This window comes from Myripristis murdjan, chromosome 8, assembly GCF_902150065.1.
Source record: "Myripristis murdjan chromosome 8, fMyrMur1.1, whole genome shotgun sequence".
NCBI classification, from domain to species: domain Eukaryota; kingdom Metazoa; phylum Chordata; class Actinopteri; order Holocentriformes; family Holocentridae; genus Myripristis; species Myripristis murdjan.
Window position 1 is genome coordinate 19,696,379 of NC_043987.1, and position 13,988 is coordinate 19,710,366.

Here is a 13,988-nt window from a genome sequence, read left to right on the forward strand (position 1 = left end):
GCCTTAGTAATGCTACAGAAACTACAGCGTCAGTACAGAATGACAAAAGAAATTCACCGTGGATCCCCGTTTTGTTAGCAGTTGATTGCCATATTAGTTATTTTTCTTCTGCCTGTTTGTAGCTGCTATGGCAACAAACAAATGGCATATAGGTCTCTATTGTCAGAGACCAAGGAGATCAGCAGCTCCGCATTCATCTTGAATACCAGTTCCAGACATATGAACCCAAAAGCTAATCTGACTGGTTGATGAGTTTTCTTTCAGCCTCTGAGAAAAAAGAAAAAAAAATAGTTTCTTTATTTTATTTTTTTTTTAAAGAAGTGATTGATCTTTGCAGTGCAATATTTGAAGGAGATCATAGAAATTGATTATTTTGTTTAAAAATCTTGTGCAAATTTATTTGTGCTGAAAATGTTGCATTTGTTGTGAATAGACTTTTAGGGAATGAATATAGCCAGTAAATCACCTCACAAGTATAGCAATAACATATGTGTCTGCTTGTGCATATGACTGTGTTTTTGTCTCAAACCCCTCCCCACATTGCTTTCAGAGTCTCTTTTTCTCTTTCTCTTTCTGTCCCTTTCCACCATGCTGTCAGGAGGTTTAAAAGTGTTAATCAGGTTATATCTGGGTGTCGTAAACTGTGACATCTGGCCCTCTGGCCTGTCCTCAGCTGCTGCAGCTACTGCAGGCAGGAAGAGATGCTGTCACATGTGTGCTGCACATATGCACACAGGACAACAATGACAGCTCTTAAATAACTTGCACAATAGTCTAGTAGGGAGGTGGGGGTCCCATGCACCCGAAAGATATATTTTTCTAACCTAGCTTTTTGTAATCCTTAAGGTGTCTAGTAAATGATTTTTGATGTTAACAGCGCAAATTTTTGTCCCATGTATGATTTTTTGGGCCATCTTTTATGGCCATCCTGGATTTTCGACTGCGAAAAATGAAAACTTTAAACCTACATAGCTCCTGAACTATACATCACACAGAGACAACTGACCCCATTTTCTTTTTGTCTTGACATGAGGAATTGAGAAAGATGGGGATTGCCATGATTGGGTCATGTATTGTACATAAAAACTCAAATAAACAAAAAAAAAGTTAAAATTCAGCAAAATTGGATCACAGAAACTCCTCCCCCATGTACCCCATTGATATTTTTTTTATTAACTTTGGTATATTTACAATCCCCAAGATGTCTAGTAAACAAATATTGAAGAGCCCAACTTGAAATATTGTCCAATGTCTGTTTATTCTGGCTATATTGGTTGCCACACTGGATTTCCTAAAACTGAAAAACGGAATTCTAAAATCGACATAACTTTTTAACTATACATCATACAGAGACAAATGACCCCATTTTAAGTATTATTTTAGCATGAGCTATTGATGGAGATGGTCAACATCATCATTTTCATTATGGTTAATTATCACTCGTATCTCCTGAAATATACTGTAGCTGTATACCGTATGGAAGGAAGACGACAGTTTACCAGCAATGTCCTTTATTGCTAAACTCCGGTTACTGTAGGCCGTAACCACCCCAACAAGAACAAAACAAATTGCACAGATTAGCTTGGCTGCCCTCCCTCTCTAGCTCCCACTTTCACCCGGGGGCATGCGCGTACACACACACACACACACACACACACACACACACACAGTCTCCCTGACCTTCTCACCCCTGTCCCGCCCCCTCTCCCCTCTCAGCCATTCACATGCCTAGCCCAACTCTCAAGGTGCATTCAGGTAACGTAACAGGTAGGAACTTACAGAACATCTGCACCTAACAGCATCCAACATCAATATAACAGCAGGGTTGCTACACTGCCCCCCTGCTGCTGCACAGGGGGTGAGTTTAGGGGTGAGGGGGCTTGTGGGGAGTTGGAAGGGGAAACAGTCAGTGAGTCTGGGGGTGTGGCTGTTCTGTTTCTCTGGGGGGTTGTTGGGGGTCCCGGGCGCTGGAGTGGGCGTGCATCACCTCTGTATGGGGCCAACCTATCCCTGTGGAGGGCCACACGTTTCCCCCGAGGCGGCAGCTGCACCCTGTACACCACCTCCCCCAGCTTCTCCAACACCTCACACGGCCTCACCCAGTGGCAGTCCAACTTAGGGCACCGTCCCTTCTTTGCCCCAAACCTGGAAAACATGCCCTCGACCAGCATGTCAGCAACAGTCTCTGCTTCCTGATCTGATATGGCGTATGCCTCAAGCCATTTTGTAAAGTAATCCATAGCGACCAGAACGGTTTCCTTTGTCTGTGTGCGGGAACGGACCCATTATGTCCACCGCTACTCTCTCCATCGGGGCCCCTACTGCCAGCTGCTGGAGCTGGGCGCGGGACTGATCTGGGGGACCTTTGTGCACTGTGCAGAGGTCACAGCGGTGACAAAAGTCCTCAACATCCCTCCTGAGCTGACCCCAGTAGAAACTTTGCCGGAGCCGACGAAGGGTTTTGGAGACTCTAAAATGTCCCGATCCTGTCGTTCCGTGAGTCAGAGTCAGTGCTTTTAGCACTGACTCTCTTAGGGCCCTGGGGACCACCACCTGCCACTTGTCCTCTCCTGTAGCTGGTTCCTTCCAGGCTCTCTGTAGCACTCCTTTCCAAACTTTCCAAACAGTCCTTTAGTGGCAGGTGAGCACCCAGCGACCTCATCCCACTGTGGTTTTCGTCCAGACTCCACTCACTGTAGCACTGGTTGGAGGTCAGCATCCTGCTCCTGCTGCACTCTCCATTCGGCTGCGTCGACGACCTGTGCTGCCCTGCAGGCAGGCCCATCTCCGCTGTGCATGGGGTCCCGCTCCTCGGCACGGAGCTCCTCCTCCCGGACCTCCCTTTTTCCGCAGTATCGGCAGCCGTCAGGAGCACAGGGGCACCGAGACATGGCGTCAGCATTAGCGTGGTGAGCCCCAGCCCTATACTCAACTCTGAAAGCATATGGTGCCAGTTCCTCCAGCCAGCGTGCTATCTGCCCCTCCAGCTCCTTGAAAGACATTAACCCATTTAAGCCCACCGGCAACTATAGTTGCCGAAGTCTATGCCTGTCATTTTCTACTCAAAATAAAAAATCTATATGTTACTCATATAGTTTTCTTCAATTATATGATAGTAGACAACTGAGACAAAGGTTTTAAGAAAAAAAAATAAGTTTGCAAGTGCTTCCTGTCAAATGACATCATCGACTTCCTGCCCCTTCCTCCCGAGAACATGGCGGCAGCAAACCCTCCCAGAAAGAGCTCATTTTCTTTAAATTATGATGTTTTCAACCCTGATATGTATATATGTATTTAATCATACAAGTCTCTTGAATAACCCAAAAAAAGAATTTTGTACCTGGGATGAATAGTTTTTTGTTTATGGGCAAATTTGTGCAAGCGGCAACTATAGTTGCCGGTGGGCACATAGCTTGTAACTACCATGGGAAAACACTGTTTGCAATATTGCTCATGAATTACTTATTTTAAATTGTAGAATGATGTACAATGGCTCATTTTAATCCTCTTAGATTACCTTTTCTAACTATATAAGGACACTGGTGTTCAAAAGCCACATGTCCCTAGATTTTGACACATTCACACACCTTTTCTTGCTCGCTGCTAACATAATCGATCCTACTTTGCTTTAGTATTGAACTGAGGCATAAAAAAGACTGTTGTCCAATTGGAGATGCTTTTCCCCTCATACACAAGTACTAACCCCAACCAATGCCTCCACCCCCCGACCCAATCCCCCCATTTGGTAGCTAACACACACACACACACTCTCCCCAGGACCTCTCCCCAGTCCCCCCCAATCTCCTCCTCTGCTATATGTTAGCACTTTTCATATAATAATCAGGTACCAAATGAATAATCATGTATATATTCATGGATGACATGAGAGGAAAATCAGTTTTTAGAGGTTTTGGGTCATGTTTGAAAAATGAAAAGTCCATACTGTTTTTACATGAACTACAATTCATAATGTTTATGTTTTATACGATGTTTATCTATTTCACATGCACTTTATCATTTCTAACTTTTTAAGTGCTTTTTAAACTTATGGACTTTTAAAAAATGTTAATGACCCTTTATGAAATTCTTGTAATTGGTTTACATTTGCTGCAATTGGTGCTTTGATGTATCCAACTTGTTCCCACATTTTTTGTCAGTTTTGGATTGACAAAGTGTTATTTAATGTTTTAAACCTTTGAATTGATATTTTAATCTTCAATTTTGTGCTAAAACAGATTTGAGCTTACATGTAGCTCCAGCATAAAGATTGTTTATCACAAAGAAAATTGCTGGAATATTTTTTTTTATTTCATGATTTGATTTGACCATTGTTCAACATGTAGCTTAGAGGAACCAGGATTCGAACCGGCAACCCAATGATCATTGGGTGACCCCATCACTATCTGCCTGGGCCAATAATTCATATCCATGTACAGTTTTAGATCAATTGCTCAAGCCAAACTGAGGAGATACAATGGCAGCTTACCAGCCATTGATTTACTGGTTTAGACCTTGATACAAGGTATGTGCCCACCGGCAACTATAGTTGCCAGTCATTAAACTGCTATTTTCTTCCAAGCAGAGTACAAAATGGAAAAAATACATACATAACATGATTGTTAGTGACTCAACTGACATAATTATATGCATGAAATCTTTGAAAAAAATTTGGGCATAAATGGGTTAACCACTGGAGGGCTGCGTGGTCAGTTTGGACAGTGAAGGGCAGGCCGCACAGGTAATACTTAAAATGACTTATCGCTCTCACAATGGCTAGGAGCTCTCTGCGTGTCACACAGTAGCGCCGTTCAGCTTTGTTGAAGGTTCTGCTGAAGTACGCCACCACTTTCTCCCCCTCTGGCCCCACCTGGCTCAACATGGCTCCCATCCCAACGTCGCTGGCATCTGTGTCCAGGATGAACGACAGGTTGTGGCTCAGGGGGGTGAGGATGGGAGACTCTGTGAGCAGGCTTTCAGTTGTCTCAAGAAAGCCCTGACAGTTTGAAGTCCAGGCAAAGTCACTGTCTTTCTGCTGCAAGCGGAACAGGGGTGCAGCAATACGAGAAGCCGCGTACAAACCGCCCGTAGTAGGCCGGTCCGATGAAGCTCTTCAGTTCTCTCAGGTTGGTGGGGGTTGGCCAGTCCTTCACTGCCTGCACTCTCTCTTCCAGCTTGCTGATGCCCTCACCTCCGATCTTGTGCCCCAAGAACTCCTGCCCTGCGTTCCAAATCGCATACTTATACTTTTTACTTTTGGTATGTACTGCAGCTGCCCTTACAAAGTATGTAGTTTAGTATGAAATATGCTTTTTTTCCCCTACTAAATAGTATGGTAGTATGAGTATTGGAAAGCTGGGCATCTCTCTTCTCATGAAGCAGCACTTATCTGGGTGGAGCTTCAGACCCACCGCTGCTATCCGCTTTAGAGCCCGCAGCAGGGATGTCAAAGCCACCTCGGAGGAGCTCCCATGGACCAGGATGTCATCCAAATAGACCAGACATTCCTGATGGGGAATGCCAGCCAGCACCTTTTCCATCAACCGCTCGAACGTGGCCGGGGCGTTGCACAGGCCAAAGCTGAGGACTCGAAACTGCCACAACCCCCTAGCGGTGCAGAAAGCAGTCTTTGGACTGGCTTCAGGGCTGAGGGGGACTTGCCAGTATCCGCTGTGCAGGTCTAAGGAGGAGAACCAAGATGAGCCAGAAACCACGCACTGTCAGCCGCGGCCTAATGTGCCAGAGGCAGGCGGCGGGGGGCGTGTTTTAATGGGCCGTGCATCCCCAGTGTCGATGTCATGCTGCACCAAGTGAGTCAGGCCCATTTCCTCCTCTGTCAGTGCAAAAATGTCCTTAAACTCCAACTTCACCTGCCACAGCTCCTCCTGCTGCGCGGGGTCCAAATTGTGGCAGCTGCGCTTCCATACCTCTCTAACTACTGCCAGCCTGTCTCCACCACCCACCGTGGGTTGCTGGTCCAGGGCAGGAGGGCATACAAACTCTGGGGAATGGGGGATGGGGGACTGGGGTGCAGGGGGGGTGGCCTGGGGTTGGGGGTGTGACACATGATGCTCCTCTGTCACTCTCAAACTTGGCCTGTATGGGGTGTAACTGTGGGGCCCCCAGGAAAGGCTAGTGTGTTCTTCCCCAGGTCTAACATACACCGTGCAGCACGCAGGAAGTCCAGGCCCAATATGCAGGGATCCTGCACTGCTGCAACCCACATCCTTAAAGTTAACTGACAGTCCCCTCACCTGTATGGTCACTACCCCTCTTCCAAGCATAGGGGCCAGCGCACCAGTCACTGTTCGCAGCTTCACCACAGTAGGCTCCAACTGCATCCCTGCTGGCACCATGTCGGGTCTCACCAGTGTTGCAGTGGAGCCAGTGTCGACCAGGGCTGTGCATGAAGCCCCCGCCAGGGTGATAGGGACGTGGCAAAAGTTTCCAGCATGGGTCCAGCCCACCACCCTTACGGACTCAGCATCGACATCTGCTTCTGGGGGGAGTGGAGCCCCGCTACCCCAGCTGTGCAGCTGGGCTCCGTCCACTGGAAACAGGGCAGGTTGGAACACAGAGGATGGAGCCTGCACTGTCCCATCTACGCAGGCCCTGAGGCGTTTCCCTGACCACCAGCATGCTTAGAGGACAGCACGCTGATGTGGCCGGGCTGGCCACATGTCCAGCACACACGGGGGCCCCAGCGAGGGCGGGTGTTGCTGCGGGTTGATTGTAAAGACACAGCTCTGATCAGTTCAGTCAACTCAGCAGTCCAGGCTGGCTTCTCTTGGCTTGGGCCTTCTGGCACCACGGTCCTCACAACCAGCCCACCCCCACCGTGGTCACTCAAAGCAGCAGCCCCTACAGCCTCTCTCCCCACAGCCAGCTCCAGTGCCTCCTGCAGACTGTGGGGGTGCACCAGCTGAGTTTGTATGTGCAGCTCTCTAGAGGTCACGGCTCGGATAAACTTGTCTCTGGCTAGGCCGTTCTGCACATTGGTGGACATGTGGGCATATGCTTTCCTTGCCAGAGTCTCAATGTCATTAGCCAACACACGGAGCGGCTCACCTGGTTGTCTCTGTCTGCTCGTCAGTTCTGTGCACAGGACACCGGCCTGTGTACACTGTCCAAACCACCGCTGCAGAGCCCCGACTAAAGCTCCGTAATCATCCCTCTCGGTTGGGCTAAGCAGCAGCAACCATGCCAAGGAATCATCAGTGAGGCACAGGGCTAACTGGAGTGCTTTAGTGGCCTCTGGCCAGGCCGCAACCCGTGCTAACAGTTCAAATTTAACATGGAAGGCCTCCCAGTCCACCTTACCGGAGAAGTTCGGTGTCTTCACATGTGGCTGTTAACTCAGGGCGTGTGTGGCTGGCCCCACGTTGTCCCTGGTGGGCATTCCCGCGCCGGCTCGCTCCACTGCGATCAGCCCTATCCTCCCCCATTCACTCATTGACTTGCTGGAGAAAACGGTTGAGGAGATGGATGGTGAAGAAGATGAGGAACTAGATAATGATTATTAAGAGCTTCTGAATGATGAATAAACATCATTGCCTTGATATTTTGACTTATTTGAGTGAAACGTTTGTTGAACGTATATTTCAGGAGATACGAGTGATAATTAACCCTTAGATGCATGGCTCACCAAACCCTACACTCTTCCATGAGTGGGGTCAAAAATTACCCCAATTGAAATGAATGGGTTTTACGCTGTAAACTTCAGAAATGTCTTTCATTTTGGTTAAAGATGATGATTTTTATTGTGTTTTAGTCAGCAAAAGAATTATTTCATGTTTGACGTCCATTTATCACTTTTAATAAACATTTTATCAAAAAACATATTTTAAATAGGTCAAAAAAAAGTAAACATCCAAAAATTATCCCTATTAGAAACAATGTGTTTAACGCAATATTTCTTCATTTTGGTTTTAAAATAATGATTCTTATTATATTTTGGTCAACACAAGAATAATTTCATGTTTTACATGTTCATTAATCACAGGGCTACTCAACCCATGGCCCAGGGGCCACATGCAGCCCGTATGTCATTTTATGCGGCCCGCCACTATCATATAATAAAATATTATTATTCTATCTAATCTTTTTGGGAGTAAAGCCTCATTTTGTTGTAACCTGATCATTTCATCATTAATCACTGCATTACAATCTTTTATTCAGTGAGGTTTGCCCTTGGATGGAAATGTAGCTGTTTTCTGTATGTTTCATTCATTTTTAGACTAGTCATGTAGCCTGTGACAAAATTATTGTTTAAACGTCCAAAACAGGACAGACATGTGGCCCCTGAGCCATCTTAAATTGAGTAGCCCTGATTTATCACCTTTCATTTGATCAAAATATTGCTATCAATGCAGCTATCAAAACGTCAACATTCATTGTTTGTCTGTCCGTCTGTCTGTCTGTCTATGCACGTCCACACATATGTACACACACACGCGTGTCTTCTCTCTTCTCACTGTGAGCAGCTCTTACAAACTACTTGTTTGTGGCTGTGAGCGCCACACACATGGTCACTGCATTTCCAACAACTATTGCTGGCTTTGCGATCTTTGTTTCTTGGACACATCTTACACCTCTTTCTCTTCTGCTGGCCCTGTCTGCAGCTCTCCTGTGGCTGGATTGCAGCTTTTGTCATTCTACACCTTCCCATAGCTTCAGTGATGTAGGTTGGTAGGCATGGGATACATTCCAGTCATCCTATATATATTCTGAGGTATAAAAATGATGATAATACTTACATGTATGTTGCTGTGTAAAAATAACCTTCAGGGTGGTGAAACTGCTGGCATTAGATGTGGGGATCAACATTAGATGTATAGCTGACATTCACAGTTGATAAAAATCAAAGGTTCCTAGGGTTAACCCTTGAAATTCCATAGAAAATGCTAGGGGTCATTTTTGACCCCACGTATGGAAGAGTGGGGTATTGATACAAAAAATGCAATTACTTAAAAAAATGTAACAATTAGATACAAATCCAAATGGCCTCATGTCAAAGACAACCTATTTGAGGAATACGTGGAAGATTAAATGATAAAAATTTAAAATGACTAAGATATTGCAAAAAAAAACAAACAAACAAAAAAAAAACACCTCCGGGGTCATTTTTGACCCCACGTATGCATCTAAGGGTTAACCATAATGAAAATGATGATGTTGACCATCTCCATCAATAGCTCATGCTAAAATAATACTTAAAATGGGGTCATTTGTCTCTGTATGATGTATAGTTAAAAAGTTATGTCGATTTTAGAATTCCGTTTTTCAGTTTTAGGAAATCCAGTGTGGCAACCAATATAGCCAGAATAAACAGACATTGGACAATATTTCAAGTTGGGCTCTTCAATATTTGTTTACTAGACATCTTGGGGATTGTAAATATACCAAAGTTAATAAAAAAAATATCAATGGGGTACATGGGGGAGGAGTTTCTGTGATCCAATTTTGCTGAATTTTAACTTTTTTTTTGTTTATTTGAGTTTTTATGTACAATACATGACCCAATCATGGCAATCCCCATCTTTCTCAATTCCTCATGTCAAGACAAAAAGAAAATGGGGTCAGTTGTCTCTGTGTGATGTATAGTTCAGGAGCTATGTAGGTTTAAAGTTTTCATTTTTCGCAGTCGAAAATCCAGGATGGCCATAAAAGATGGCCCAAAAAATCATACATGGGACAAAAATTTGCGCTGTTAACATCAAAAATCATTTACTAGACACCTTAAGGATTACAAAAAGCTAGGTTAGAAAAATATATCTTTCGGGTGCATGGGACCCCCACCTCCCTACTAGACTACAAAGGAGACATAATTACACACAACTGCACAAACAAGGCCTGTTTGTTATTGGTCATGGACCCACTCAAGGCCTTGGCATGAGCTATGACTCATCCTCTGAGCTCCTCCTAGACTCCACAAAATGGTTCTTTAATATAGCTGGGTTAGAGACCCTTTCAAAATGCACTGTGCCAGTCAACACAGCTAAACCTCACAGAATGGTAGGCTTTCCTCTTTTAAAGCACTGGGCATAATATCTTGGGGAGCAATTTTGGGATGTATTTTTATACGCAAACATGAGTGTGGGGGAGGTTTTGTGGGGGCATTGTGGAAAATGAAAAGCAGATTACGGATTCACAGTAAGCATTTTCATTCATCAGCGTTGTTTACACAGGAACAGAATGAGCCACTACACCTCCTCTGCTGCTGCTTTATTAAATCATTATCCAGAGGCAGTGCATTGTGTCTGTGGGTGGCATGAAACTTTTAGTTTGCATGAGTCAGAGTGCATAATAACTACTATAATTAAGCTGCAGGGCCTGCTTCTTACTCCGGTAGACAATAGAGGTCCGGTCAAATATCATGTTTTAATTGTGTTTGTGTCACACTCTGCTCTGAACAGGTGTGGCTCAGAGCCTGCAGAGAGGAATAGCTGATGATCTGTCAAATGCTTCTTTTTTTCCAAGCCAGCTTCAAAGATTATAAATCATCAACAAAACACCTTTTTTTCCCTCAATTTTCTCCATAACCACACCATCTGATCTCCATATGGTTAACATTTAACTCGGTTTAATTGTTTAAACTCTGCCATTTTCCTCTAATCTTGCAGATGGCGCTCCACTAAGCGAGCTGTCGTGGCCTTCATCCCTAGCGGTGGTGGCTGTCTCTTTCTCTGGCCTCTTCACCTTCGTCTTCCTCATGCTGGCCTGCCTCTGCTGCAAGAAGGGTGACATCGGCTTCAAGGTGAGCTCACTGCTGCCCCCTGCTGGAGGTGGCGAGGGGACCACATTATGCTCACTAAAGGGCAGTGGAAGCAAGATAATGACTGATGTTGGTCTTGTATGAGTTTGAGAAACATACTGCTTACTTAAATGACTAGTGAACAGTATTGTAACCGGAGCTGCAGTGTTCAATGCAATAATTCATTAGTTACCAACTATTAAATTAATCGCCAACTATTTTGATAATCAATTAATCGTTCTGAGTCTGAGTTTTTACAAAGAATGTTTCAAAATTCCCTGATTCCAGCTTCTCAAATGTGAATATTTTCTGGAGTCTTTAGTCCTCTATGACAGCAAACTAAATATCTTTGGGTTGTGGATGGTTGGTTTGGACAAAAGACATTTGAGGATGTCAACTTGGGCTGTGGGAAATTGCAATCACCATTTTCCATCATTTTCTGACATTTTATGGCACAAACAAATAGTGGATTATTCGAGGAAATCGCTAATGAAAATAACTGTTAGTTGCAGCTCTAAAAGTAACTAATGTTTCCAAAATATCCAATATGAGATCCACACATGAGGTCTGTTTGTCCAGACTGTCCCTTTATTGTTTGCCAGTGATGTCACCAACTAACCTTGCCCATCCCGAGCTGGCACGCATTGTCTCTGTGATGCCCTCGGCTGCCAGCATGACTCAGCCTTGCTGTGTCAAAAAATCAGCAGTGAAATGGGTGGCTGATGACGGCTGATAGAGACTGACACAGGCAGGAGCCATATGGAGAGAGAAAGTGTGTGTGTATGTGTGTGTATGTATGTGTGTTGAAGTGATGTGATATGATACGTGCTGTAGCCTCACTGGACTTGGTACAGCTGGCTTCTCCCTCCCTCCCTCATATATTTGCCAGTGACACATATTGCGCATACCGTAACCTTATAACTGATGTTGGGCCTACACTTTAATATTAGTCTCTTTTTGCTGGAGCGCAGGCAAATTACAGTCCCCATTTGACACCAGAGCGTTCTGCTTAGATCACTTATGCACTGCAATTAGAATGGATGGTTTGAAGGCCACCATATTTTTAGTTGGAGGAAAGGAGAGGAGAGCAGAGGAGAGGAGCGGAGCGGGCTCTAGGTTTGTTCCTTGTTTATGTATTTGCTGAGTGTTGTTTGCCTCAGTGTTCACGCTGAGCAATTGCAGACAGGCTGTGGTCGGTAACGGCTGTAGGGATACGGGTGTCATTGGTAATGAGCACAGCACTGAGAAGAACCATCAACAGCTCTGTGTGTGTGTGTGTGTGTGTGTGTGTGTGTTTGTATGTTCATGTCTGTCAGGCTATCCATGCCTCATTAAGAGAAAATGTATTTTAATGACCTGCAGGAACCGTGGGAGTAAAGGTGCGCTTCTGTTTTGCATTGGACTGGCTTGCTCTGTGAAAGGGATAATGACAGAAGGCTGGCTCCAGCAGAGCCAACTATGTTATACATGCTGTGCTGTGGACTGGACAGTGTCTGACAATTTTTAATCCATTCCCTGTTAGTACCGTTGCCACACCTTGAATAGCATAGCCAGACAGTGCCTGGTTTATGGTAGACATTGTAATACTAGTGTGATATAAAGTACCAAACCAAAAAAGGGGTTCCACTCATTTCTTCAAGAAAATTCTTTTTTTGTCTTTATGGAACATGAAGGTGAAAGATCAAAACTGGACTGTAGTTTTTCCTCAATTCCAGCTATAAACAGTGTAAACAAGTGAGAGATTCTCTTGCCCTGCAGCGAATAGGGACCGTCAGCATCGACTTGATCTGTTTAAGGTAAAGATTTCAAAAAGAATGAAAAAGTGAGAAAGAAAAGCACAGTGCCACTTTGAGAAAAATCTTCTCTGCTCTCTTGACAAATGACTAAGGTGCACCGAAGGTGAAATCCTGAATATCCTTACGTACTTGGTTTACATCAAAACATTTTGAAACAATCATGCACGCTGATATAGTGCCTTCTGTTAAAGTCAAGATGAAATGCCTTTTTAACGCTTTTATATCCCTGGTCATTTGGCACATCTATTAAAAGATATATGCCAAAAAATACATAAAATACATACAAATAAAACAGATTTCTTTGTATTTTATATCAAAATGCCAACAAATGTCAACCAGTATCGACCAGTAATATCATGAAATCCACCGGTCAAGTCAGTCTTCTACCTGAAGCGCCACAGAACTAAGATTCATTAGTTAGCTTGTCGGGATGTCATCAGTTATTCACCAAATCAAACCTGGTTTTATTTCCCCAAAATACTGAGGTTACAGTTCCGCTGGCTAGAATTGATTCACATTGAATTTGTTATGACACGCCCACTTTTTGACATTCAGTTCAGATTCCTCCTTATGTTATGTCCCACCTGTCTATCCTGTTTCACCTGGAAATACGTCACCATGCAGAAATTAGATACTCTCAAAATGCTGTTTCACGAGCAGAGATTTTTTTTTTTTTTTTCAATTGCAGTTGGCGCAAGCTGGTTTGATTGTTGCCAGGTACCGAGCTCCAAAGTTTCAGATTTACTGTATTAAGTCTTGACTTCATTTTGCCAGTTTGGTGGTAAATACCGCAGAGAGGCTCCTAGAGAGTTAACATGCTTCCCACTCAGCATCCAGGCACCTCAAGCCTCCAGCTCCTCATTCAACGGCTCACTTGTGAGGTGTGCATTCACGTGCGACCGTGCTGCTCCACCGTCCAGAAAGCGTCATTATTCCCCTCCATCACGGTGCTCTTATTGGAGTGGGTAGTGTGAGGCTGGGTATTAAGTGCTTTCTAAACCAAAGGCTCTCTGGGGAGCTATGGAACGCTGACTCACAGCCAGGTGCTCGCTTTCACACTTCGCTCTGGGGAGAGTGGCAGATGGTTCTCCTGAATGAGAGATACACACACACACATTCCTGCACAATGTCACACACATGCACATACATACACTTGTGTTATAGGACACATGTGCACACACACGCACGCGCACACACACATGCCGCTATCCCACACGGCACCACTGAAGCATTCTGCTGGAGTGAAAAGGAAATCAAACAGAAAAAAAAAAAAAAAACATTTAATATGAAGCCAGCCTCCTTTCTCCTCTCCTGTCTTCTCTTCACTTTTTCTTCTTTCTTTGGTTGCTGCGGTGAGAGATAGGCTTGTTATGGGTAGCAGTTCATTAGTCAGGGAATGGATGGCCCAGTGCTTGTGAACAGAGTGCTATTGCCAGCCTAGT

General features: G+C 44.6%; 1 protein-coding gene across 1 annotated transcript in view; it reads left to right on the plus strand.

Moving 5' to 3' along the window:
- The window catches only part of aatka (apoptosis-associated tyrosine kinase a), a 48,348-nt gene that overhangs the window by 14,189 nt on the left and 20,171 nt on the right, over positions 1 to 13,988 (plus strand). The window contains exon 3 of the mRNA XM_030057246.1: positions 10,620 to 10,753. Coding sequence (XP_029913106.1) covers positions 10,620 to 10,753 — 134 coding nt within the window. The remainder of the gene's footprint in view (positions 1 to 10,619; positions 10,754 to 13,988) is intronic.